This window comes from Archocentrus centrarchus, chromosome 23 (genome assembly GCF_007364275.1).
Source record: "Archocentrus centrarchus isolate MPI-CPG fArcCen1 chromosome 23, fArcCen1, whole genome shotgun sequence".
Classification (NCBI taxonomy): domain Eukaryota; kingdom Metazoa; phylum Chordata; class Actinopteri; order Cichliformes; family Cichlidae; genus Archocentrus; species Archocentrus centrarchus.
The window spans coordinates 23,331,698-23,359,473 of NC_044368.1; the positions used below are offsets into that span (position 1 = coordinate 23,331,698).

General features: G+C 40.8%; 1 protein-coding gene across 3 annotated transcripts in view; it reads right to left on the minus strand.

The window, feature by feature from the left end:
• Positions 1–7,472: 7,472 nt before the first annotated feature.
• Positions 7,473–27,776, minus strand: part of lrmp (lymphoid-restricted membrane protein) — a 32,620-nt gene continuing 12,316 nt past the window's right edge. Inside the window, exons 18-39 of one of the 3 annotated variants that reach the window (XM_030720022.1) lie at positions 27,155–27,266; positions 25,954–26,233; positions 24,413–24,459; positions 21,933–22,032; positions 21,153–21,333; positions 20,069–20,153; positions 17,830–17,876; positions 17,583–17,671; positions 17,329–17,465; positions 16,590–16,674; positions 16,364–16,418; positions 16,249–16,276; positions 15,785–15,925; positions 15,233–15,367; positions 15,003–15,150; positions 14,666–14,706; positions 14,484–14,549; positions 13,847–13,905; positions 13,508–13,603; positions 11,275–11,400; positions 9,720–9,862; positions 7,473–8,819 (exon numbers count right to left, since the gene is read on the minus strand). In XM_030720022.1, the coding sequence (XP_030575882.1) occupies positions 8,677–8,819; positions 9,720–9,862; positions 11,275–11,400; positions 13,508–13,603; positions 13,847–13,905; positions 14,484–14,549; positions 14,666–14,706; positions 15,003–15,150; positions 15,233–15,367; positions 15,785–15,925; positions 16,249–16,276; positions 16,364–16,418; positions 16,590–16,674; positions 17,329–17,465; positions 17,583–17,671; positions 17,830–17,876; positions 20,069–20,153; positions 21,153–21,333; positions 21,933–22,032; positions 24,413–24,459; positions 25,954–26,233; positions 27,155–27,266 (2,344 nt within the window). In that variant the 3' untranslated portion in view covers positions 7,473–8,676. The remainder of the gene's footprint in view (positions 8,820–9,719; positions 9,863–11,274; positions 11,401–13,507; positions 13,604–13,846; positions 13,906–14,483; positions 14,550–14,665; positions 14,707–15,002; positions 15,151–15,232; positions 15,368–15,784; positions 15,926–16,248; positions 16,277–16,363; positions 16,419–16,589; positions 16,675–17,328; positions 17,466–17,582; positions 17,672–17,829; positions 17,877–20,068; positions 20,154–21,152; positions 21,334–21,932; positions 22,033–24,412; positions 24,460–25,953; positions 26,234–27,154; positions 27,267–27,776) is intronic. The other 2 variants (XM_030720023.1, XM_030720024.1) reach the window with 2 other exon arrangements.

Here is a 27,776-nt window from a genome sequence, read left to right on the forward strand (position 1 = left end):
GACCAAAAGTGTGAAATCATACGCATCACCTCTCTCTTTACCCACCATCATTCGTTAGTACTGAGCTGTTAAGTTTCCAGTATCCTGAATGGAGAGCACCTAATTGAGAGACGGGATAATTTTATTTTAACATATATAGCCTTATGATCTGTGAGGGGAGTGGGGTGTATGCCCACCTCAGTGTCATTTTTGTTAAAACCCTGGGAAATTAACCAAAAATCAATTCTAGATTGCTTGGACCCTGTTTTTATTGCTCCATGTAAAAGCATTTTTATTAGGATATTTTACTCTCCATATGTCTTCAAGATTAAATTTATCCATGAATGCAGTGAAATTTGTATTTGTTCTATTTGTTGACCTTGGAGGCCATTTATCAATGGCACTATCAAGTACAATATTAAAGTCACCTCCTAACAGTAACTTAGCATTTGGAAATTTGGATAAACAGCTTAGCAGTATATCCTCTATAGATGCAATGAGATTGTTATTTTCCTGTCTTGAATTGTACCCATACATGTTGCATATTATGTATATCTGGTCGTTACATTGTATGGTTTGGCAAATGAAATGACCAGCAGGGTCACACTTAGTACATAAAACATCCCCATTAAACCTGTTCTTTAATGTAGTGACCCCCGCTGAATGCTCTGTGCCATGAGAGAGCCAAATGGAGTTACCCCACTGCGATTTCCAGTAGTTGGTATCATTTGGCACAGAGTGAGATTCTTGTAGATAGACAAGGTCTGTTCTGAACTGCTTGGCAAAAAGAAATAAAGCTTTGCGCTTACATTGTTACGCAAACCCCTAGCATTAAGAGATATTAGAGATAGACTTAACAGAATTAAACAATAGTAAACAAAGAAAAAACTTCGAGTAAACTTTAAGTAGTTTAGTGTGCAACGTTGAGATCAGCACCAATATGCTATATTACACTAAACAGGAAAAGTGATTGAACAGTAACTCAGTAAAACCTTCATTTTCCTTTTGAGTTCCTTAAATTTATAATAAAGCCTTAAACAGTTAAATATGTATATAGAGCCCCTCTTTTAGAAAACACAGCTCTATTAGGGATAGAATAAACAGTGTTAACGACTTCTAATCCCCCCTCGTTATTATTTCTTAATTTTTTATTTATTTATTTTTTTAAAGAAAATGGTGGCTAACTATACTCCAGGCAGACGAACCTAAGAACAAAATGAGCCTGACAAAATTGGTTAAACAGCTGCCGTACTTCTTTAGGATAAATAGATTCTCTTCACCACTATGGCCGTATCTCTGCGCCGTTGATAAAACCTCTCCCCCCAACGAAGTAGGCCGTCTTCCCTTCCTCTCTTGCTTTCTTAATCTCGGGCCACAGTTTTTGTCTGTGCTCCCTTTCTTCCATGGTCAGGTCCTCCGTGAAGCGCAGACCTCTTGACTGTAGAAAGGCACTGCTCTTCGCTGCTTTCCACAGCTCCTCCCTGTGCCGCCGGGACACAAACCTGATGATAACACAACGAGGCCTCGGGTTGTCATGGCGCCTTTTCCCCAGCCGATGAGCTACATCTATGGCGTCGAGAAGTTTCTCTTTCTCAGATGGAAGCACCTGTTGACATATACTGATGACTTCCGCACGTACATTTTCCTTTTCGTCCTCTGGAAGTCCCTGCAGCCTCAGGTTCCACCGCCTGCCATAGCTTTCCAGGTCAGCGATGCGTATAAAGCATTTCAAAGCTGACGCCTCATTCTTCTCCACTCGTTTTTCAATTAGAGTCATTTTTTCGTTCATCACTTTTAACTCAGTGCGATGGTGTCTACCAAGCTTTCGAGCGCGTCGCTTCTGGAGTTGATCAGGTTTGATAATGTGCGGACAGCATTGTCCGAGCCAAAGACGTCTGTGTCATGGGATTTGAGTAGAGTGGGTTTCTTGGCAGGAGGAGGCTTACTTGGGGTGATCGGCAGCGGCGGGAAGTCCTCTTCATTCGGCGGAAGCACCGTGCAGTCCATGCTGCCATTATAGTTGTGGTCGTTAGCTGCGATGCTAGCTTGGTTTTGTTTCTCACCGCAGGCATCACTTTTTCTGGCTGACTTGGGCATTTTTAAGGCTCCAAAGGTTGTCAGACTTAGTTCAAGCAGGAGTATATTCAGAATAAACTTTGCTTACAAATGTGGAAAGTTTATATAAAGTTTGGTGCCGAGAGCTCAACAAACTACGTGTTATCACGCTGCCATCTTGGCCCCGCCCTCCGCGTCGCCCGACAATCAAGTTTTGAGCCCATCTTCCTCTCATCATACGTCATATAATCCTACTGTCAATGGGGGGAGTGATGATACTGCACCTGGTGTTAATGACCGATATGTGGATTCCACTCATTCTGAAGCGAATATTTTCCAGCGCGGTGGCATGGCCAGGGATATACCTGTTTTTAATGGACGTGAATTTAAGCAACCCGTAGATTTCAGAAACATAAGACTAGATAACCCAGATCGAGCCCCGGCCGTAGTGAGAGAGTGTTTAAGTAGTGTTATCGATCGGGACAACCACCAGACAGTGTTTTGAACGTTGTTTTAAGAGGGCCTAGCTTATCTAGCGACGTGCAGGCTGTGTTAAATTCAGACAATGATTATAACGCAGATATTTTTCTTGATGAGATAGCACTTGTTATGCAAAGTAATGACGATACATTGGGGGACGATGAGCTTGAGTTCGTTGTCAGCGTTGCGCTGAACCGGGGAGGCGGTGGTTTACGACTTAAGACTAAAGAATATGCTTTATGATGAAATATTGACTAAAAAAGGGAAGCATTTATACAATCCGAATAAACGATGACAACTTGTGTTTTCAGCAGGTGTCTCACACACAAACTCCACCCAGAAAAATCCCATCCAGAAAAAGACGGTTTAGCTAGAGAGACGCACATAAAGGCAGGCCTAGACATAACACAGCAGGTGATGCCCTCAGATGTCCGCTAAATTTGAATCTGTCTTAAAAGTCAAAATTGTAATGTTCCAGTCACGGTTGTGCAGGGCGTAAACGCGTGCAGCCATTCCACACAGACACAAAAGCAAAATCCGACACAATTTATCTCTATCTCCATGATAATCACTATTACCTGATCAAAAACCTCACAGGATTTTTCGGCTGCTCCTATTTCTGTAATCTTTGTTACAAAACATACGAATCGCCGCTCATGCATAAATGTGATCATGCATGCAATGTGTGTCATACAACGATATGTATGCAACAACAACAACAATCCGAACAAACCATCAGATGTGGTGACTGTAAACGCATTTGTAAGTCATCCATATGCCAATGTAACAGTTAATATTATATTGGGTTCCACTTGTCATTATTTTTCATTTTGGGTTTATGCAACAATACCACAAAACACCTGATCCGAAACACAATAAGATACCTTGTGATAACGTGAAGTACTGTGACAAGTGTGGTAGGACGTATAAAAAGTTTAAGAAATCAACCCATAAAATATAAGCGGAAGAAAATGGATGGATGGATGAACTGAATTGAAAACCATCATTTCCTGCCATAAAAAAGTAAAAGAGCTGTATTCTTTGTCACTCTGTCATCCCTCCAACCTTACAGCATAAACAATCATATGCTAAGTGGTGGAAGAGACCACTTAGCATGGTGCTACATTTGGGACTGGTAACAGATAATAGTAATTAAATGATCTGCTAACATTTGAAACTAATCTGCATATTATATTTGCCATAAAATAAAAGCATTGCATACACAGATTCTTGTTAAGTGTAACTACAGTGTGCGTGTGTGTGTGTACATCACATTCTTTCTATTCTGATTCTAGATACATGTTGTTTGGGCTAACACATTATTTGTTGTCTGAGTCACCCACATATTAATGAAGCCACTGTTACTGTGCCACGTGCTGAAACACGCTGTTTTTCTTTTTCTGCAGATTGTGACTCTGGGGTATTTATTAAAGTTGGTACAGAATATTGTAACATTCATAAATTAATTTAACACGCAAAAAGATGAGGGCTCTGATTGGTTGTTTTGTTTCTTATTGTGTTCTTATTCTACCAGTCATGTTCAGCTGTGTTGTCAGAAGACTTTGTAGCTTTATTTAATGTTTAGTAAGAGTCGGACAACAGGTTAAAAGACTGTCTTTTCTGCTGTTTTTGCCGCTGTTAGCAGCCTGTGTTAGTGAAGCTTTCTTTGAAGTGGATTTATGCTGTTAGACTTGGACACTTAGTGAATGAACTCTCATACAATGTGAGAATGTAATCAAACTGTTTATCAGAGGGAAAGTGTGATAACTCGAGCCTAACATTAGCTGGCATTATGTTAGCTTATAACCAGCTGCTGTTGTTGTTTTTCCAGCTCATTATCAGCTGTTTGGAGATGGGGAGGGTCGCATGTGTAACCTGCTGACAATAAGTAACTTTGTTAATATTGGGAATAAATAAGCAGGTTTTTGTGTGTTAGAGCCTTGACTTCAGTTCAGGAGATGAGGCTTGAGGTGAGGAGGAAGAGGATGAGGTGGAAATGAGGGAGGAGAGATACATAATGAGTGATGCACAAATGTTAAATGGTCATATATATAGTTTGAAAAATGCATTTGTGATCTTTAAATTAAAAGTAACTCCTCATAAGGCGTAGTACAGTATGTATGTGGCTGGTCTGTAGCCACTAATCAGTGTATGAGTACAGCATTGTTTTCTTTCTTTTAAACAACCTCAAAAAGTTCCTTTAACTCAGGCATAGTTTTGGAAGGCACAGAGTTTGGATTCATGTATGAGGCCACTGAGCATGCTCTTTATGTTTTAATATTTTTTTTATATTTTCAAATTTGCTTCCATCTTTTGATTGACAGCTCCAGGCACTTGCTACAACAACCAGTGAGATACCTTTTGTTGGTGTTTTTATGCTTTCCTGTTGTTGTATGTATTTATTATTTTCAAATATTTTATACTTTACACCATATTTGGGAGGGGACAAATAAAGGCTTTTCCTACAGTGTTGAATTATTTTGTTAAAGCAGCACACCACTTCAGCTTTCCTTCTGCTACATCTACTTTGAGTGACAGTCTGGCTGTACCACTCATTAAGTAATCGTACTTCAGCTGAAACTGTATATTTAATAAAGTATATAAGATTTATGTCCCATTGGTGGCAATACAGCAAGAGGGAGAGAGAGAGAACTGGAAGCAGAAATACAGGTAGGCCTACAATACTGAACTTGTGTTGCTGCCACAACATTAGAGTGGATGACATGCTTTTCACAGCTGTGTTACATTGATAAGAAGAGCATTGCAGCTAAGATTAAATAAAGCATCTGTTATTGCTCTGTGCTGAGATTTCCCTGGTGTCACTGAGCTTGTTATAAGCTGCAGGTCATAAATGCAGTAAAACTTGGAGTAATTTTCCATCTGTTTGTTCATGTAATGCGAGGGAAGAACTTCCCAGAGCTGACACTAGATGTCTCCTTTGCTGCACATTAGTCACCATGCAGGACGTTACAGGTAGTACAGCCAGGGGCGCAGCTATATACTTTCTGAGGTGTATGGAGCACATTTTTCATCCCAACAACATTTTTGTCCGTCTCCCTCTTCTGTTTCCTGTTTTGGGCCCCAGAGAGCTTTCTTTTGTGCATTCTCATGGAGCTAGTGGAATGCTAAATGTGGAGCCAAGCATTTGGTCCTGCAGGTATTCTCTCACATAGATACACCTTATGTAATGTAGTATTTTACCCCATTGTCTTCCTAAGGCCTCACTCATATTAGAGTAAAAACAACACAGTAGGCTCTGCACAACCAGGAAAAAATGGTGGCTGGCAAGTGAAAGCACTGGATTTTTTGGCTGTCTGGGACTGATACTAAGTAGCAACCAGATGTTGAGCATTCAGGAACCTCAACCTCTGGGCAGTTACTTTGGTTGCAAAGAGACTGCACAGGTCGTCTGGTGGGAGGCAACCAGTCTCAGTCCAGCTCAGCTCATATTGACTGCAAGCACTCAAACAGATTGGCAAAAGTTTGTGATTAATTGCCATCTCATTTCTAAATGCAGATTGCCAACATGTTGATCATACGGAGTCAGTCTGCACCAATGAGTGCAACTCGTCTGCTCTATCAAACAATGAAAGACACAAACCTGAATGACTGTGTAAATTACTGTAAATTGTGCTAAATTTAACACTGAAAAGCTTTTCGTATTTTGTGCCAAATAGTTTCTGCTAGGAGTGTTTAGTTCTTCAGAAAGAGAGGGGGACATGTTATCAGTATGAGTGCACAGCTGGATGGCTCAAAGCTGTGAGCGCAGTGTCAAAACTTTGGCTCTGTCCTGTCACTCTATTCTCAGTCCTCACTGAGTGTTTAAAGCCGAGCTCTGCAGTAATACTAGGATTTCACTGAAACAGAGCAGAACTGAAGTGAATTAACGGAGCATCAGAGGGAGGGAGAAGGAGAACCCCAACACAAGACGCAGATACATCTTATTTTCCTTCTTACTGAGCTGAGCAGGTTCCAGTGTTTTAGTCATTTCTACCCAGAGATTTAAAACATCTCTCAAACAGTGGAAATCAAACTTTACAAATGGTTTAACATGCCCGAATTAAATCCTCTGTCCACTTTGTGTTATTTGGCCAGCTGTGCCCCTCAACTTCAATAATTAATGTAAAATAATGTCAAAATGTTTCAGTGCAAAATGCTTGAAAGAAAAAATGAATACTACACTAGAGACGGGAGATAAAGCAACTCTCTGGATAAATCCTGCACTTCACCTCAGTCTCGGTTTTACACATAAACCTGTGTAAAAGCTGCGCCTACACTGTATTATTGTTAGCACATTATTCCCGCCCTCATTGTTGAGCCACAAGTTTGTGTTGCTCTTGGTAGAATGCTGGTCATTAATGAAGTGAACTAGCTGCTTGTATTTGTCAAATAAGTAACTGTATAAATTATACATTTGCCCTGTTTAGATCTGACCCGTCTGTGGCTGAGTCACACATGATGGTTCAAATTCTCCCCTGGCTCCTCAACAGCACTACACATCTGATGTAGACAGCAACAGATTTGAGATTTATCACAATTAATTGTGATATTACTGCAAACAGATTGCAGGTTATCACCAACTCAACCCCATCCAATCAACCCATTCCCCTTAAAGTACAGTAATAGCGCACTCTCCTGTCAGAAGAGTGAACACAGCCACATATATATCCTCCTCACTACCTCGTGCTCTGAGTCACCAGCCACATGTGAGACGTCATTCCACTTGCTTTCGTACCGGCTCTGTCACAAACATCTGAGCGTTGTCTGTGTTCCAACAAGCCACCGCACTCTTAACAAGTGACATTCACACCACCAGAGATGTGAAGGGCTAAACTAGAGTTGGCTTTTTGTAGAGTAAATAATAAAAGTGATATCCGCATGTGACTGCATAGTCCACACTGACCATAGTTGGATAAAACAGGAATGAAACTGACCTTTAAAAGAATTTATTGTTGTATCAGTTTGTAAAACTCTCTTTGCCAGGTGTGTGAGCACCAGGGTCCCTCCCCTGTGCCTAAGGACTCGTGGAGTCTGTACCTTCTGGGAGCCCAGAGGAGTCGAAAGCTGGAGATGACAGAGACGAGTGAAGCTTTCTCTCCAGACCATTATCCTGGCAGTGAATTTCACTCCACCTTCATCCACATGCTCCAAGACACCATGAGTCCTGATGGCATAGCTAGGAGCAGAAAATGCCATCTGTTTGTTGAACCAGTACAGAACCTGCTCTGTGCCACAAGACCCCTGATGTTTTCCTAACCTGAGTGAAATCAGATTAAAAATGCACTCCTAAATGCAGTGATATGTAATACCTGAATTTGAAATGTACACTTGGATACATGTAACACATCTTCTGTTGTAGAACTGGCTACTTTATTTGTGCAAAGATCCACGCATCTTCTTTGGGACATACAAAAGTGTATGAAGTTGTGACAACCACAGCAAAAAATTGAAGATGGAAAATACAAAAAAAAAACAAAAAACAAACAAACAAAACTTTGGTGTTGAGACTGTGATAAAGCAGAATTATAAGTTAACAAACTGATATTCACATTTTCCCACTGAAAACTATCAAACTCATAAATATAGATTTCACTTAAAAGTTTTATTAGCAGTGTTTAAAGTTATAAAATGTCTTCAGCAACCAATGAGGTAAAATTCCATTAAAAATGCTGTCTTTCTCCTGTATCCTCAAGTACATGACAGGTGTGTTGGTGCTATCAAGCTAATATTGTTGGGACATGATTGATCCACTTTGTGGCAGCCTGATTTGACAGGTTTTGTTGGGTCCAGGTAGAGAGTCCCCAGCAGCACTGACAGCATCGTGATGTGTTACAGTTGAGCGGCTCACCATAAAGGACGCTGGTTGCCACCACCTGTAACTGTATCTTCTGATAAACAGACACATGCATACACACACACACACACAGGCATACTAATTTAGCAAATACAATGTGATGCATAAACTCCTCCACAAGGCTAACTATTCCCGAGCCCTGGCCTGTGCTGTTAATGCAAGTCTTATAGGACTCTTCAGGCACAGTAAATCTCCCAACAGCTTCTGCTCTGGATTGGTACTTTTTTCTTCTCCATAACATCCCAGTGCAATGACAATCTCTGTGGAGGGCTGATGAGCATTAGCACCATCCACTCTCAGGACTTCAGTTAGACAGGGGGTTGTCCGTTGTACCGGAGCCCTGTGTAGGGCCACAGCAGCTGCTGGATGGTCATCCAGGAGTCCCCGGTCCCTACAGGAGCTGCATCTACCGCTGGCTGCATTACCAGGCTAGCCAGCAGTGCCAGGAGGCCTGTGCAGAAAAACCATGACAGTAATAATCCTTTGTTTAATTACAAAAACACTTCTGCATGTGAACAAATCCTGCTGCTCAACCCACAGATGCATTTTCCTCACTAATGTGGCATCATTTAAAGACAAACAGGCTTTCTAAAGGTATAAGATTTATTGCCATGAAGCATTTTTACAAAGAAATAATCAACCAAGCACAAATGTCCTTACTTTTTGTGCAAAATTTATGTAAACTGCCAGGACTACCAATATCTAGATACCTTTTGGGGGAATTCTTTTTATAACACTCAAATTATTTATATAATGTGTAGCAGAACAGCTGTTTACAGATGTGCATGACAGCACATTCCAATGACCCCAAAGTGCCACTGCACTAAAAATAGTTTAGCAAAATATATTTACCAGCAACAACCTACACATATATGTAACATACATGTAATTTCAATGTATACATAATGTCATGGTTCATTTTAAGATGAGCTAACAGTGATGCTAATTATATATTTCATTATATACACAGTGATATAATGAAGAAGAAAAGAATAACATGATAATTTAACACACAGCACACATCTGTGTTTTAATGCATGAGTGAAGAAAACAAGCATAACAGGCCTGGCTATAAATGCTCATGGGGCATGTTGCACCATCCCATGGTCTGTCCTTTATAGTCACTGTTGTGGTTCTCCCAGCTGGTAATGTTTTAATCAAGAGTTTTTCTAGTTTTCTCATAGAGAAAGACATGAGCTGCCACACCACAACAAGGTAAGGTGGTACAGCAAGGAGCCCATTGAGGATTAAACAAGTATAAAGTTGCCTTGCCAGTTTGAAAAAAATCTGTATTAGTTGCAAGACATAAAAACTCTTCTTAAAACCAGTAATTGTAATGAAAAGGGCCTACCTGCTAGCAGCACCACCATGGCTAACCAGAGCCAAAGCCCCCTGCCACCTCTGGCTACTGCCGCCCGGGAACTGGTCAGGCTATGAGACAGAGGCTGGCCCATTCCTGGCTCTGTAGATGCAGGGCTGGATGCAGGGCTTGGGCTGAAGGAAAAGAAATTAGGTTAAGACACAAACTGAGTAAGACATGGTGGGTACAGAGGGAAAAAAAAAAAAAGATAGAAAATGTTACAAAGCTAAAACAAGAGAGTTGAGTTACCAGAAATATTTGTGGTGTAATTAGCTCATTACTGGACAGTGTCATGAACACAATAAAATCTGCTCGTCATTTGTGGTAACTTAAGCAATGGACAGCAGGCACTAAATTAACTGTGACTTGGATGAAATTAGAATTTCGCTCCAATTAAGTGCATTTAACCACAACCATCGACATCACTGTTAGCATAATGAGAAAGATGTCAGCAGCTGTTAATAGCAGTTGGCACTGAGCTGGATTTCAGCACTGGCTTCTCATGCGAAGGCAACAGATAATTTTGGCCTGAAATCTGTCAGTGGTAGGAGTGCTGCATCAATTCACTCTGCAGTCATTTTGAGAGATTCTAAGTGGCTTTTGATTGGCACTCCCACCAGATAAACACAGGCCCTTTCATGCATTAATTGTGTTTTTTCCCCCCCCTTTAACAAAGAAAGAATCCACAAGCAGTTCCCGCTTTGTATTTTCTTCCCAACACACTTACAGCATTACAAAGAGCTCATCCTGATTCCTGAGCAATGCAGAGGGAGGAAAAGAGGAAAGGATAGTTCAGAACACGTGAACTACAATCTGTATGATCGTCACCCCACAAAAACAACAGTCCAAGGTTTGCACATAAAAGTGAAAAGGTGGCTGAGCATGTTAGTAGATGACAAAAGAGTAAGCCTGGTAAACATGAATTGGTTATCATTTACATGCAAAAATGCACAAGTGAGCCAGAACGTGAGATCCCATGCATTAAAAAAAAAAATAAATTTCCAGCTGAAGGAAATGATTCATTTCTGATCCTTACAGTAAAACATACTGACATGATTAAACATGATTTAAAGCCACTGAGCCCCTGGAGCATAGAAGCTAATCCAGCAGACCTACATAATGAAAGAGTTTCATCAGTTAGGAGCTTACACAGGTTCAGCACACTTAAAACAAAGTGATGTGATAATCTGATAATTAAAAAACAAACAAAAAAAACATATTTGCTGCACCATGTCACATGTTAGGCTGAATTACATTTCTGGTACTAATACTGCTTAGGGATACTTTGACAAAAGCAGTAATTTTATTATGATAAACAGCAGCAAGGTATCCACTGCTGACCAAATGTTACAGTGCTGGTCATATTATCTGAAATATGACTGTTGACTTTTAACCTCAAAATTATAAGAATTTCATCTCAATATACAACTACTAGAACCTCAGTCCACCTAAATGATCAACTCTTTCGCCATGTGTCAGCCTCTTAAGTTTGTTGGCAGACAGTAGTGCTACTGTATGCTGGCGGTGGGCATTTATTTGGACTAACATCTTAAGGGGCAGAATGATAGAGGTGAGTTTGATGCCCAGGTCACTGAAACTGGACCTTCTCTCCTCCACTGTCTCCTCCTTCTGCTTGTCCTCCGACTGGCAGTCTGTGTTGTTGCAGGCCGTCCTGTGGGCATGCATGGGTCAGGCATTCACAAACACACTCTTCAGCTGCACAATGACATATGAGCATTGTTACAAAACCACAACTTTGTGTGCACATGGACACATGCAAAAATCATGCACATGAAACCACCAAAAGCAGGCAGAGGCAGACACCCCTGAAGCACTCACTGGTACACAAATAAGTTTTTAGATATGAAGTCACGTTTTAAATTATTTTTCAAACACATGAACAATACATTCCCAGCAATGCAAAGTATACGCTGAAATATGAAAGCATGAAGCCACAAAGCAATTTCACAACCTTTCAGATATTTGGAGATTAAGTGCTTGACTTCTATCAACTTAAGCCTCAATTTTGGCATAAGGGTCACCTTTGTAGTCCAAACATGTGAAAGCATATGGTGCCATTAAAAAAAAAAACAAAAAAACAAAAATCATATCATATATATATATATATATATATATATATATATATATATATATATATATATATATATATATATATATATATATATATATATATATATATACATACATACATACACACACATACACACACACACACACACACACACACACACACACACACACACACACACACAGGGGTTGGACAATGAAACTGAAAACGTTTCCTGACTCGCTCCTCCAAAACAGCCCAAAGTGGCTCAATAATATTTAGATCTGGTGACTGTGCAGGCCATGGGAGATGTTCAACTTCACTTTCATGTTTATGAAACCAATCTTTCACCAGTCTTGCTGTGTGTATTGGTGCATTGTCATCCTGATACACGGCACTGCCTTCAGGATACAATGTTTGAACCATTGGATGCACATGGTCCTCCAGAATGGTTCGGTAGTCCTTGGCAGTGACGCGTCCATCTAGCACAAGTATTGGGCCAAGGGAATGCCATGATATGGCAGCCCAAACCATCACTGATCCACCCCCATGCTTCACTCTGGGCATGCAACAGTCTGGGTGGTACGCTTCTTTGGGGCTTCTCCACACCGTAACTCACCCGGATGTGGGGAAAACAGTAAAGGTGGACTCATCAGAGAACAATACATGTTTCACATTGTCCACAGCCCAAGATTTGCGCTCCTTGCACCATTGAAACCGACGTTTGGCATTGGCACGAGTGACCAAAGGTTTGGCTATAGCAGCCCGGCTGTGTATATTGACCCTGTGGAGCTCCCGACGGACAGTTTTGGTGGAAACAGGAGAGCTGAGGTGCACATTTAATTCTGCCGTGATTTGGGCAGCTGTGGTTTTATGTTTTTTGGATACAGTCCGGGTTAGCACCCAAACATCCCTTTCAGACAGCTTCCTCTTGCATCCACAGTTAATCCTGTTGGATGTGGTTCGTCCTTCTTGGTGGTATGCTGACATTACCCTGGATACCGTGGCTCTTGATACATCACAAAGACTTGCTGTCTTGGTCACAGATGCGCCAGCAAGACGTGCACCAACAATTTGTCCTCTTTTGAACTCTGGTATGTCACCGATAATGTTGTGTGCATTGCAGTATTTTGAGCAAAACTGTGCTCTTACCCTGCTAATTGGACCTTCACACTCTGCTCTTACTGGTGCAATGTGCAATTAATGAAGATTGGCCACCAGGCTGGTCCAATTTAGCCATGAAACCTCCCACACTAAAATGACAGGTGTTTCAGTTTCATTGTCCAACGCCTGTATATATAAATAAATAAAATATCCACAGCAAGTCATATTTTGTACACAGCAAACGTGTGTTACATATAGAAAAAAAGGCTTCGGACAAACACTCCCTTAAGCAAAGGTGGATGGACCAGATGCATGAAAGACGGCTGCTCTGCGGTTTGGTGTCATCCCTGTTTTTTTTTTCCACTTTTGAGTTTGTTTCTGCTAACCAACGTCACCATTTTCTTTTTTTGGTCTGCTTAATACCTGCAAAGTATATATATATATATATATATATATATATATATATATATATAAAAAAATAAATGTATACTGTAACCACCATAAACAATGTTGCACCTAAGAGCGCCATCTTTATGCATAAGGGTTTGCGTTAAAAAGCACTTTGGTGCCGCAGCCAGCGCAGCATCATCCTCCTCATATGTCTTACCCCTTCATCACAAGTGGGGGCTCTTCAGTATCAACCCAGGGTGCAGAGCTAACAAAGCGTGTTAGAGGGGGACGTGTGCTCTTCCCTGCCACATTCCTGGAACCCATCGTTATCACATAAGGGCATAAACAACAACAATCCTCAAGTCATGATGCAACAAGCCTAGGTACCATTAATAACCAACTGCAACCTAGACATGGTGCTTTAAAAGAAGAATGACTTCAACAGCTTCAACGCTTCCTCTTTGTTTAATTAAACTTGACTTACATAATTTGAAATGCACACACACACACACACACACACACACACACACACACACACACACACACACATACCCACCATGGGGATCGCCTGATCAGTCTTTCTGATTCAACCTCTGAACCATCTTGTGTTTTGGACTGTTGAAGGGGAAGCAAAAGCAATTTAGTGTGAAAACCACTCTTACACAACTTAAAACATAACCACAATCATATTTTGTCTGAATATATTTTCTGTCTCGCTCAAAGTTCACCTTGTTGACCTAAGTTCACTGTACATGTTGAGGTCAACTTTCATTTGACATTGAAATAGTAGCTCCACCACAGTGTGAACATTTACATTGTTTTGCCCACTGCACCAGTAAACCTCACAAAACTTTACACAAGAAGTAACCTTAAAAAAAAAAAAAAAAAGATGATGTAGCATCAAAACTGCTTGACATATGCGTTTAGATTGGTTTTTAAATTTAAATTAAATGCTGATGTTTTAGATGTATTCTTGAGTTTTTGTAGGATGCCAGAGACGTTCTTTCTTCACCCAGTGAGCTAGCTAGTTTCATTCTATTGCTCCCAAGTGCTCAAATGTAATGATATTCAGTTCTAATGTTTAAACAAAAGGCAAGCTGAATCTTTGGAAATGATAGATGTAGTGGGGAAAAACATCTATAAGGTAACATATTTCCACTGTGATATTGCAGAGTGATGCAACTAATCCTCACCATGTCAAAGTGCATGCTGCCTCCACCAGCATGAGGGACTGGTCCGATGCTGACCCGCCGCCCTTGCTACGAGAGCACCCGTGGGTGGGTGGGGGTGTGTGAATAAAAAATAAAACACTTAAATATCACACATTATTAAAGAGTTAACATTAATCTTGATTAATTAAGCATGATGAAGCCACCTTGTAGAACTGTGATGTTGGCTTCTTGCCACGTAAGCCATCTAGAAAGAGGAACATATTATTTGGCCTTTGTGTACAGTATGTGTAGTTTGCTTGCACAATATCACGTATCAGATTCTACACACTGACCTGATTACCGAGTCTATATTCTACTTTAGTAAGCACTCTAAAATGAGTATATTGGTTAATATTGGTTGGCACAACTACTAAAGCCTTCATTTTAAATGCATAGTGCATATTTGGTATTTAACTTCCTTAAATATAAAAACAGTTTAAAACCTGATATTCTACTCTACGCTGCATCCAGTCAGACTGTGTGTGTGTCTCTGGCTACAACCTTTTTCTGTTTGTGATCCAAACGACCTCTCGCTCTGCATGAGTGTCTCCCGCAGCTCTAGCAGCTCAGCATGCTCCTTGGTGTACATTCTCCTGAGGTTCTCCACGTGCTGGATCATTACCTCCACAGCCTTACCAATACGACTCTCCTGTAAATCCCAAACAAAGGACACTATTGAATAATTATAATCAAAATCATCTTAATATCATGGCATTAAAAACTCTACTTACCTGATGAATAGCTCCTAGCATCTCAGAGCGACTGGACACCCTAGTCATGGACTGGATGAGAATCTCCAGGTTTTTCTGAAGCCTCTGGATGATCTCCATCGACTGGTTGTCATCCTCACAAAGAGGAATAAGAGCCTAAATAGAATAATAAGGAAGAGTGAAAACAGAGAGAGCTGAAGACAAAGAACCAGTGAGAAAATGTCATACCTTTTTCCTGTTTACTTTTTTTTTTAATTCCTATTTATTATGTAAAGCCATCATTCACATTTTTTACATATATAAAAGAAATGCTACAAAAAATTACAGGCTTTATGCTGCATTCACACTATGAGGCTTTCAAGACAGTTGCAGCTGTCATCTCTTTTACCTACGGAAGCCAATAATTGCATAATGTATTGCTAAATTTTTGCAACTTCAATCAGAGTGTGTTTGTGTGACAACGCATTGTGCAACAACACTACCTTCATTTACAGCGGTGTCATAGCTACTTTGTTTAATATCAAAAACAGAAAAACTCAAAACACACACACACACACACACACACACACACACCTGTAGTAAGCCCTGACAGCTGGACACTTCTCTGCGGACGTTATCCTCAGCTAGGTCACGTGATCTCTCCTCCAGCCTGAGCCTCTTCTCCAAAGTGAACATGTCACACTTAAACCCCAGTGCCAGACGCTGGAACTCGGCCTGAAAACAGGAGAGACAGATTATACCACGACAACGTTTGGTTGGACACTGTAGACAAACGCGTTAAACTCCTCTAGTTAAAGGCATGATGTACATTTCCTTGTTTCACTGAGATACTGGGCTGGCAGAAAAGTATCGTGTGGTATACAACGCTCACATTTCAAAAGAATTTCATTGGCTTCAATGAAAAAAAGAATAGTTATAAAGTAACCAATAAACTAGTATAAAGTATAACTTACTAGTGTTCTATATGACTTGTATTGACACACCATTTGTTTATCATTTAAAAGCAGAACACCTGCAGGATCCAGTGGTATACATACCTCTATCTCCTTGTCACTAGGTGACAGGCTAGAGATAAAGAGAAAATAATTATAAATCTGAAATGTACACAAGGATGATTTATGGATGCGTTGCAAGAAGTAGTTGATGTCTTACTTGTTCTTGTCATCTTTGAAAGTGTCACGAGGGCCAGAGGTGCCTGACATCTCAGCTAGAGAGAAACAACGAGCAGATTAATCATGGAACAAAAACATGTTCACAATGGAGCACACAATAATTTCATTTTAGGGTTAATGTACAAGCAGTGCTTAAATACAATTCAAATTGGTGCTAAAAGATCTTATAAGTGTGCATTGTTGTGCAATGAATATTTTAAACATACGTTGCTTGTCTGTGACCACGCTGCTCTCATTTTGGTCCTCTTGAACCTTGTGCTCCTCAATGGCCTCCATGGTGCGAGTTAGTTCCTGCAAGGTCCATACAAACATACCCGTTTCTACCTCCTCCTCCTGCTCTGCTGATCCCTCCATTCTCACATTGTCCTCAGCAACAGTATTTCTCACTTTTTTCACTGCTCTTTACATAATGAAGATTCAACACAGCTGGCAGCACACTGGGCTGGTCTGATACAGAGTACAGTTAAAATCAAACTGTGCACTCTCTTCCCTCTCGCTCCGTCATAGGCAAGTGTTCACACGAACGAACGAACAGACGCACACACACACACACACACACACACACACACTCACTCAGCTGGAAAGACAGGATTTTTCCTGAGGCTGCAATAATGTTCAGTTTAGCCAAAAGCACAATGTTATCAAATGTCATCTTAATGGCGCTGTCTCATGACTTGGTATTTCAGATTCCTTTACGATTTTTATATATATATATATATATATATATATATATATATATATATATAAAAATCAGACTACATATAGAGTAAACTGGAGAGCTAAAAACTGAACATGCCTGCTACCTTACACTAAAGGCCTTAAAATAAATAAATAAATAAAAGCACTATTAATATGTGGAATTACTTGTTGAGAGGAAAGTGAGAGTCTTACCAGTTCTCTCTTATTTTTGCCACAGAGGAGGGAGTCCTTTGTGTCTTGACTAACCTCTGAATGGCTGGGGTCAGAGGGTGTACTGGCCATGCCGCTCCCTGATTGGCTGGTATGTGCGACGGACGATCCTGACTGAGGAGAGCCGCTGTCAGAGAAGGTGTTTGGCCTGCCGCTGATGAGCCGGCCTGTCCCTGGAACAAAGAGTTGGTGTGTGGGCGGATAAAGTTACACATAGATGCAGGAACAAACAGTGTAGCAATTTCTGGTTGCTTTGTCTAGCACACAGATGTGAGAGCTGTTCTTCCTGCCTGCCATGCTGGACTCTGATGTTGGAACCTCAGGTGCACTGTCCTGCACGTTCTCCTCTTCTTCCACCAGCACAGGTAGCAGGCTTGTGCTGGAAAAAATGTACTTTTACTTACACAATAGTTAGCAACCTACACTTTTGCATCTTCACAAAAAAAACAAAAACAAAAAAAAACAAAAAAACCTACATTATTTTATGTAGTTTATGAACTGATGCACTTTTCTCTAAGCTAACATTGAACCACTCACCTGTCCTCAGCTGCTGATCTGTTGGCTGACTGGTCCTGGCTTAGGCTCTGAGAGGGACAGAAGCAAAAGCAACAAAGAAGTGGGTGAGAAAAACACAGGTGGCCTTGAAGCACATTTTCTGTCCCACTTTAAAAAAAATGATCAAAAGCTGCATACACACACATTTGCGTACATGTAGCGTACCTGTCCCATGGCAGTGCAATGCTATCTAAGCTGTACGGAGCGTGGAACAGAAAGACCGGGCTGATTCCTTACATAATGTGGAGCTACATGGAGAGCGCTGCTGCTTTATGAGTGTGTGTTGCTGAGCAGGGTGCAGTTAACACTGGCACAGCGCTAAGTAGTGGAGGCGGACTGTGTGCACACAGTCGTGTGAACACACTCATAAAATGTAGCAAGGTGAGAGCTCAGACCAAAGCAGTGGGATATTGTGTAATGAGTATACATAATATCACTTTTGACAGAGCTGCTGCTGCTGCTGCTTCTATTGGCTGCCCCCTTTAGGGGTCACCACAGCGAATCATCTTCCTCCATCTCACTCTATCCCAGCTTAGCATCCTCCTCTGTCACACCACCCTAAATTTGAAGTCCCTCCTCTCATCTCCACCCTCCTACCCGTCCTCTCTCTTACTTCATCCAAATATGCCTTGCCCCTCTCCTCTTCCTTTGTCTTCGGCCAGCTGTAGCACAGTTTCCACCAGAGGTGGTCATTGTTAACCTGGATCCCAACCAAGCCGGTATGGAAATACCTGTTTTGATGATCCATGTTTGATTTGGCAAAGATTTTATGCCGGATACCCTTCCTGACACAACCCTCCCCATTTATCCGGGCTTGGGACCGACACTACGAGTACATAATTTCAATCCTGTTTCCATCCAAAGCAAAAATGAAAACCGGCTCCTGCAAAGTTACCTTTAAACCATTATAGACATCATCAACAACCATTATATTTTATTTCATACATTGCTCCAGCCTTACACCCATTTTTCTTAACCTCTTATCCAATAAAGGGCTGAGGCAGGGGAGCCTGTCACTGAGTGAGAGGCAGGATACACCCTGGACAGGTCGCCAATCTATTGCAGGGCTAATACAAAGACAGAACCATTCATCCTCAGATTTGTGTTTGCATTTGTATGACACTAACAGGGCAATGCTATTGGAATGAATAATATGGTTAATTTTTTCTTTACTGACAACATGAATATGAATAAAAATCCTATGAAAATCTCTTCATTTACAAGTAAAACTTGTCAACTTTGAATATATTTGAATAATTGTGCTCAAATGGAATGCGCAACTTTTTCAGATCAACAAAGGCTTCTTAATGATCACAAACACTGACTTGGCTCTAAAAAAAAATGCTCGTGTCAGACTCTCTCTCAGCATGGGGGGGGCTGTCCATAAAGCCACCAGCAAGCAGGAGACTAAATAAAACAAACTGATAGATCTGGCAGAGAGCAGGACACAAACTAGTTATGGTGAAACACCATCACATCCTGAAAAACACAAACAAAACAACAACAACAAAAAAAAAACTGCTCAAACATCTGAGGATGGTTATAATTGTCCAAACAAAACAACCTTATTTGCAAAAATGAGCAATGAACTGAGAAGCCCAAGTCATCCAGACAGAAACCAGATCAACCAATAAATGTATGGACAGAAAAGTGTAATAAAGTAGCAGTGGAAGCCAAGGAAAAATACCAACATATATTTTCTATCTAATTTTTAAATTAATAAAAAAAACTTAATTACCTAAGCAAAACAAAAAGCATAAATTCTTCTCCCATTACCTTTGAAAATTTCTACTCTTGCTTAACTGATAATATATTTTAGTGTTTTTAATGAACTATGACAACTGATCCATCTTAAAATAACAGACCTTTCATGAGCAGTATAAAGTATAATACACTTGCCTCCTCTGGCCACAGAGTTCAGGGAAGCTGAAAGCCTGTCCCATTATTCCTTATGTGACTGAATTCTGATCTTTTCCTTAATTTTACAATCCCTGCCCTCTCCTCTGTGGGCAAGGACGAGAATTCCCTTCTTGGGCTTTCTAAGAAAATCCAGCCCTTTCCCGCCTCCCTTCTAAACACACCTTTGTTCACTTACACACATGAAGTTGAAAACAGAAAGAGAGTGGGTCAAAAAGAGGAAGGGGAAGTATTCATGAGTGGGTGCTGAAAAGAACAGAGGAAATTGTATTCACTTATGCACTGAAGCACTTCTGCTACTAACCTTAATATAGCTCATGTCGCCTGCAGTTGAGTCCACCTCGCCTCTCTTCTCCTCTCCTCTGTGGTCCTCACTGGTTGGCTGGATGCTGACAGTTGAAAGGTCACAGATCAATTCTTAGGTACTCTCCATTTTTGGATTCTTGATTGATACACTGGATAAACTTTCTAGCTACCCAGTAAGAAAAATGTTAGCATGAAAGACAGCAAGAGGGATGAGGAACAGGCTTCATCTCTGTGGAGGTGGACTGTGCCTATGCAAAGCATGGCCACAGAGATACTGATCCACCTTTGCACTCGTCCCACAGCAATGAAAACACCCATTTGACTACCAAATGTTGCCAAAGTCTCAGGAAAATGTTCCAACTTAGTGAAAGAATGACCTCAGTGGTGACTACAGTGACTATCAATAATTTCTATCAAGTTCCAAATTCAAAAGAGGTTTATGCTGCTATGAAAATATGCCAAGTGAGACTGAACGATAATATTCTGTACTGAACATGTTTTGTGCACCCCAGGAGAGGTTTGCCAGTTCAAACATCAGTTGACAGTATATCAGATCCTTTCTAATAGCTCTGGAGGAAAAACGCTGTGCATTCTCCATTTCATGTCAACTTCCTCAGTACATTTTATATGTGGTGGCAGTTCTCAGCATCATCAAAGTGCCACATCATGTGATGCTCATCAGTGATAAATAAACCTCTAGTTCTTTTCTTCCCACCTATTATTATATTCTCATTTGATCACAGAGATGTTATGCTACAGTCCTCTGGGAAAAAAAAAGTATTCTATACTGTATACTGAGAAAGACCACTTGTATATAGTTTTGTGCTTCCCACAGCCCTGTGTACACGGATGAGCACAAATAGAGAGCATCTTTGCTTTGCAGCTCTATCAACTGTTGTGAACCGACTGCAACAAACTAGGCTCACAATTTAATGTAAGCTATAACCACCGTCTTTACTGCCAGCAACTTGAAAACTCTAGTTTGGCGCCCCCTCGTGGTAACAGGAAAAAAAACACTGACAGATATGCAAGAGGGTTTTTTTTTTTTTTTCTCTTTAAACACAGTCAATTCCATCAGTCACCTTTCAGTCTGGGTAATGGTCTCCTCTGATCCAGGTGAGGTGCTGTTGGGAGAAACTATATCAGTTGCTGTAGGAGGGGTGTCAACAGGTGCGACAGTCTGGTCCTGATCAGGTGGGTTTCTCAGAGTTTGGGCTGGACCACAGGAGTCAGACTGTCCGCTCTCACAAACTTCTGCACCTGCTGATATAAGAGCAAAATGAAATCTTCTATAAATAAACTATCAGTATGAAATAATAACAGTAAATAATAGTAAATTCCATGATTACAGGTTACCTTACATGAACATTAGTTAGGATGTCATGTATATGCAGATTAACAATTTTAACACATCTGTAACATAAGAACTTCTAAATTTCTCTGTTTAGTTCATATGTAAAACACAATCATTACAAAAAGGAAATTAGCAACTGACTTATCTGGCAAATAAAATGTTTTTGTCTTGTAATAGGATAAAGACACCAGAAACATGCGGTTTTGCCTTACCAAATATAAGCTTTTGCAAAGTAGTCACAGCATTTCAGGTCATCAAAAAACAAAACTGATGTGCATACTGGTACATTTAGTAGCATTTAACCATCTTGCAAGATTTAGTAAAGTCTTCTCTCCTCTAAACAAACAGCATACCAAGTGAGCCAGGAAATGACTCACTCTGGTTAAGTTGTAAATGCATACAGTTAAGCTGTAGTCTGGCTGACAGCAGGGGGAGAGGAAAGTGAAACAGAAAGACAGCAAGCGATCAGCACTGAAAGTGTAGAGACAGAGGAAGCAGGAGGTCTTACTGTTGTTCTCTGAGTGGGACAGATCAGGGAGAGCATCTGCCTCTGGCTGTTTAATGCTGACAGCTTTTGAGTGGGTGCTCAATGTTACCACAGCCTCTTCCTGAAAAACACAGAGACGTATGGATAAATATTCAAAAAAAAAAAAAAAAAGAGGGGGAAAGATCAAATCACATATTACCATATACTAAACAGCAGGCACACAATCAGTCAATAGAAACCTCTGTCAAACAAGAAAACATTACATAAGCAGTCAGCAAAATATTACAGCTGACAGACAGCACAAAAAGTCTGCCCCATCATTAATGGGTTGTTGGAAAGATCCCCAATTACTGTCATCTTCACAGGAATTCAAAGCAAACATCACTTTCATAATGCTGGCATTGATGAGTGTTTAAATTGGTTTTATAAACCTCACAGGCATGAAATTAATTAAACAGTGAGCAAGAGGGTGGAATTCACAACTTACAAGATAAGGAAGTGTAAGAAGACACTGGGATTACAGCTACTTCTGTTCCCTTTCACGTGAGTACGATCATAAGGTTTCATGAGTGCCAACCTATATAAGGAAGTAGCTTCAGTACAAGCATGCAGACTGCTGCCTGTGCATAGAGGCTGCAAATAATATGTGATGAGCAATTTGGAAGGCAAATGACACCAGAGGAAACAAGAAAGGGAAAAGGTGCAGATACTAAGTGAGGACAGGGAAAGGAAGGTAGAGACACCATGTGATATCATACATCACATTGTACATTTAAATCATAGCTTCTTATTTAGTGGAGTAAAAGAATGAAAAGAAAAATCAACTTGAGTGAGCAGTCCATGACAGGCAGAAGAAACTGACAGTGTTTCCGGACAATCGCACTGTTTGCAGCAAAGACCTTGAAATGTAATAAGTCAAAAGGATGCTTTAATAAGCTGGCTTGAATAAAATTCACAGATTTTTTTAACAGAAGGTTTTTTCTGTACCGTTAATACTGAATTAACATTACAGAAATATGCCACATTCAATTCATTTTATTTATATAGCGCCAAATTACAACAAACAGTCGCCTTGAGGGGCTTTATATTTTCAGGTAAAGACCCTACAATAATTACAGAGAAAACCCAACATTCAAAATGACCCCCTATGAGCAGCACTTGGCGACAGTGGGAAGGAAAAACTCCCTTTTAACAGGAAGAAACCTCCAGCAGAACCAGGCTCAGGAAGGGGGGGTCATCTACCACGACTGGTTGGGGCTGAGGGGAGACAGACAGGACAAAAGACATGCTGTGGAAGAGAGCCAGAGATCAATAATAACCATACTTCACTCTGCATTTAATCATTAAACAGAGTGAAAAGATGTGAGTGGAGAATAAACACTCAGTGCATCATGGGAACTCCCCAGCAGCCCAGACCTGTTGCAGCATAACTAAGGGAGGGTTGAGGGTCACCTGATCCTGATTACTGTCCATCCCTAACTATAACCTTGAGTCTAATCTTAAAAATAGAGAGGGTGTCTGTCTACAAGGGGCCTGAAAGCTGAAGGCTCTGCCTCCCATTCTACTCTTAAGTATCTCAGGAACCACAAGTAAGCCAGCAGTCTGAGTGTGAAGTGCTGTATTCGGGTAATATGGTACTATGAGGTACTATGACCACAACGCACAGCTGACCAATACCGTTTCATCCAAACCGAATTTCTCAAGAAGTTATTAAACATCATGTTACTTTATTACAACTGCATGTGACAGATATGGTTAATTTGGCTATTATTGAAAATATTAACAACTTAGACCGCGGAAGGTACAATGTGCATCAAATCAGCTTAATGGAAGTGCACTGTTTAAATCATCTACTGCTGGCAGAGCTGCTGATGATTCAGTGTATTGCTCAAGAGGTCAACATCAGAGTGGAAGACAGAGTGGAAGACAGCCAAAGGAGTAAATTGATTTCACAATCCACATTCTTCAGATTACTGATTTCATGAAAGTCTCTCTTTGCGTGGTTCGCTCTCTTGATAGAAAAGCCATCTATGGAATGGCTGAGATTTATTCTTAGCAGCAAAATCTCAGCTGGTACTTCAACATGTCACATTGCTTCTCTGTCAGTTTACATTTTTGATTATCCACAGTGTTAACAACAGTCGCATAGTGTTAGCTGGTAATCCTAAATTTCATGGCATTGTTTTTAGATAATTTTTAAAAAATAAGGGGATACACATATAGGAGATACCTGTATACCAACACTTATTATTTTCACATGTCATTAAATATCAATTTGGCCATGTAAGAATGCTGTTTGGGAGCTTAATTAAAAAAAAATTAAGCCTGGTATTAGGTTCTTATTTGGCTTCAGAATGACTTTACACTAGAGACAATTTACCCACGATTTGATAAAACCTAAAAAAAAAAACAATTACACAAAATAAAAGGATGATGTTCATATTCAAACATAGTGAGCACCTCATTCCATGTCGGGTTAATTTCATTTCAAAATAATGTACCTGCAAAGGTTGACAGTTCACCTCTGACTCACTACAGGCTGCAGAATCTGTAACAGAGACAGAAGACGAGAAAAATAAACTTTGAAGCAGGAAAAACGACAAAACAACGAGGCCGATCACTGAGAACCCAAAGCCTCGTCAAATCCATCCCGGGGTTAATGGCCATTTGAAAACCAACTGCACTGTCACCATAAAAGGTCAGACAGTTTATTATGTAAAGAACTGAGCCGAGGGAGGGGCAAAGGGGTTAAAATACCATCCATGGCTAAGGTGGCATTAATGACCACTTCTGCACACTTGTTTTCTGTTTCTCTGCCTGCCAGCCGCTCATGCAGACAGAGGAATGGGGATTACTGAGCTCACTTCATGGCTTCAGAATAGTCATATACCTGGCCATAGAAGGATCTTGAGGAAGAGAGGATTTCTCATACTGTGTTGACACACGCACACTCCCTCACTCAACTTTCAGAAGCCCAGGGCCACAACAACCATAGAAGGCAGGGGTCTGCTTGGAATGGCCTCAGACTGTATCCTTACAGTAAGTGAGTGAGTGAGTGAGTGAGCAGTGTACTGTACTGGTTCTTTAAAGGTGGCTGAATGCCCTGTGACTCCCATGGATTACTGGAGCATAATCTACTTTATTTCATACACACACACACAAATAAATCAACACTCAAAGACAACGGTAGTCTGTAAGCCCAAGTTCATGAGTTTACCCTGTACAACACAGTGAAACCTACAGACTGATCCATAATTGACTGATCCTGTAATTTCCCAATTGTGGGATCAATAAAGTATCAGTAGCATCATCAGCTCAATGTGTGTGTGTGTGTGTGTGTGTGTGAATTCAAGGTCACTGAAATATTGATTTGTCTGTAAATGTTCTCTCATTAACAATCTGGTTTAACGATGTCTGTGGGCTGGCTAAGACAAGTAAGCATCAAAGGCAACTTAATCCAGGACTGAGACTGGAGATAAAACTGCAGTTTATCCATAACATCTACTGCAACATTCACATCTATATACACTCAAGCAGATTTAGCCAAAATAAAGTGCATACCGACAAATATTTTAATACAGGATTTTTCAGGTAAACTCAGAAAAACTCACTTGGCTTGGACTTCTGTAAATAAATAAAATATAAATAAAAGTTGCTTTAATATCCTCTTACTAAGCATTTTCAGGATGCATTAGTTCACATCCTTGCTGCGCGTGAGCCTGAGTTTGCTCATGTTTTTTCTGATCCAGAGTTAGGATGAGGGAGAACACATGGGTCACAGCAAGGCTAGAAAAATATTAAACTATATTTAGCTCTATTTGGCTTGGCTTTAAGAGCTTCCAGTTAGCTCTGGGCCAATTCTGCTCAATACTGGATATTAAAAGGAAAAACTCCTCAAAGTTCTTAACTTTCCCTGAGATGACTTAGAACATCTCATCAGTTTAAAACTAGCTCAAAATCAGATACAGTGAAGAATGCCAGTTTTTTTAAGCCTCTAAAGTGTGAGTAGTTGTCATCATGCCCAATTAGTGTCCTCACTCACCTTGACTTTCTCCCACAGTGCCCTGCCCGGACTGGGCCTCCACTGTGATGGTAGACAGTGGAGTAGATGTGTCCCTCGCGTCTCCCTCCCCGCCCGTATCTACCACTGTCCACCTCTCCTCCGTGTTCTCCTCTTCACCTTGGTCTGTTACTTTATCTGCCGTTTCCTCGAGCCTGTCTTCTCTTTGCCCCTCATGTACTTGGCAGTTTCTCTCTGCTAGCTCATTCTTAAGGAAATCTTGAAGGGCAAATTCCTCATCCCAGTCCAAGTCATCTCCAACCTAAAAATAAAAATGGAAGACGCAAAAGGTGAACTGTGCAGAAACCATTCAAAACCCATTCGGGCTAAATAACACCTGAGGGATTGAAGGTGGCACAGTTATGGGTGCAGAATCATTTTTACTGTGAAGTTTCTGTACAGCTACTGCTGCTTCTGGTCAAACATGCTACCCACTTACTGTAGGTATTATGAGCGCTAGTCACCATTAAAACAAAATGCAGCTTAAAAATGATTATATTTAAGAAACTGACTTTTTGTTGATGCAGAACAATTCCACAGCACTGCTTGTTTTTGGTTTTTTTTAAATTCAGGGCTATTTAAAAACTCTCAACGGCATTTTATATAAAGGACAACCTGGTTACTGTATGCATGTATATCATCCTCAGCACCTCACACATTTCTTTTTAGAGTAAAAACAATGCTGCTGTAATGGAAATGTTCGAGCATGCGTCAGTGTGTTATGAGCAGTGCGTAGGTGTGCGCTTGCATCTGATTCTGCGTGCATGTGTATTTATGTGTGGGGGTGCACATGTCCACTTCAGTCGCCAGCTCGCAGCCAGCTCTCTTCTACCATCTCTACTCCATCTGTCTGAATACAGTATGAGCTGTCACTCCTCTCCAGTGATGCCTATGAATTGTGGTTGTTGATTATTAATATGTACAAAGAACATGCATGTATATTATTATATTTGATTGTGCTCTAACCCAAGCTGACTTTCATGCAAGAACATTTAAAGAGCACCAAGTGACCTGCCAGATGATGTACATAATAGTTAAGTCGTACTCATTGAATATGCTAAAAACAATGTACAGTGAGTGGAGATTAAGATCACTTCTAAGAATGGTGAAAGCAAGGATCTGTCATTTACTGCACGTAGCTTTATATAATCAGGCTCATCCCCTTCATCCCCTGCTTTCTGACCTCCTCTTCTAGTGCAGGTGTCTGGCATGAGGCCTCTCTGCTATCCTGAGGAGTCTTTAGCTGCTCGAGCTCCTCACACAGCTGCCGCTTCTGGTTCTCCTGCTCCTGCACCCTGTGTGCAGTTACACAAAACCATGTTAATCACAGCTCAATTATTCATTTAACAAGAGAAAATGTGATAGCTGCATGTAAACTGTCCAAAGATTTATCCAGTGCACACAGATCCTATAAGAAAGTACAGTGGACATATTGTACCCAATCCGCAGGCCCATGCAGTGTCCCATTCTATTGCCCAGGGTGACCAGCGCCAGTTCTCTTCACGTCAGTGTTGTAAATCCAGCCCTTAATCTTAGACTACACACAGACCCTGATATGAACTACAGCAGAACCATGATCTCAGCACCACTTTATAGTCCAGTCCGACTTTGAACAGTCTGCATTTTCTCAAATACTCCAGAACTATACCTACAGTGAGCCCCTCTTCAGTTTGCTTTCTCCCAAACAAGATCACCCTGGCAGACCTAAATCCCAGCTGGACAGCCTGACCAGCTCTCCCCCTCTGGTCTGGTAGTGCACCGGTCTAACCCTGTTATATATCCAAAGGGGACGGCCGTCTCCATGA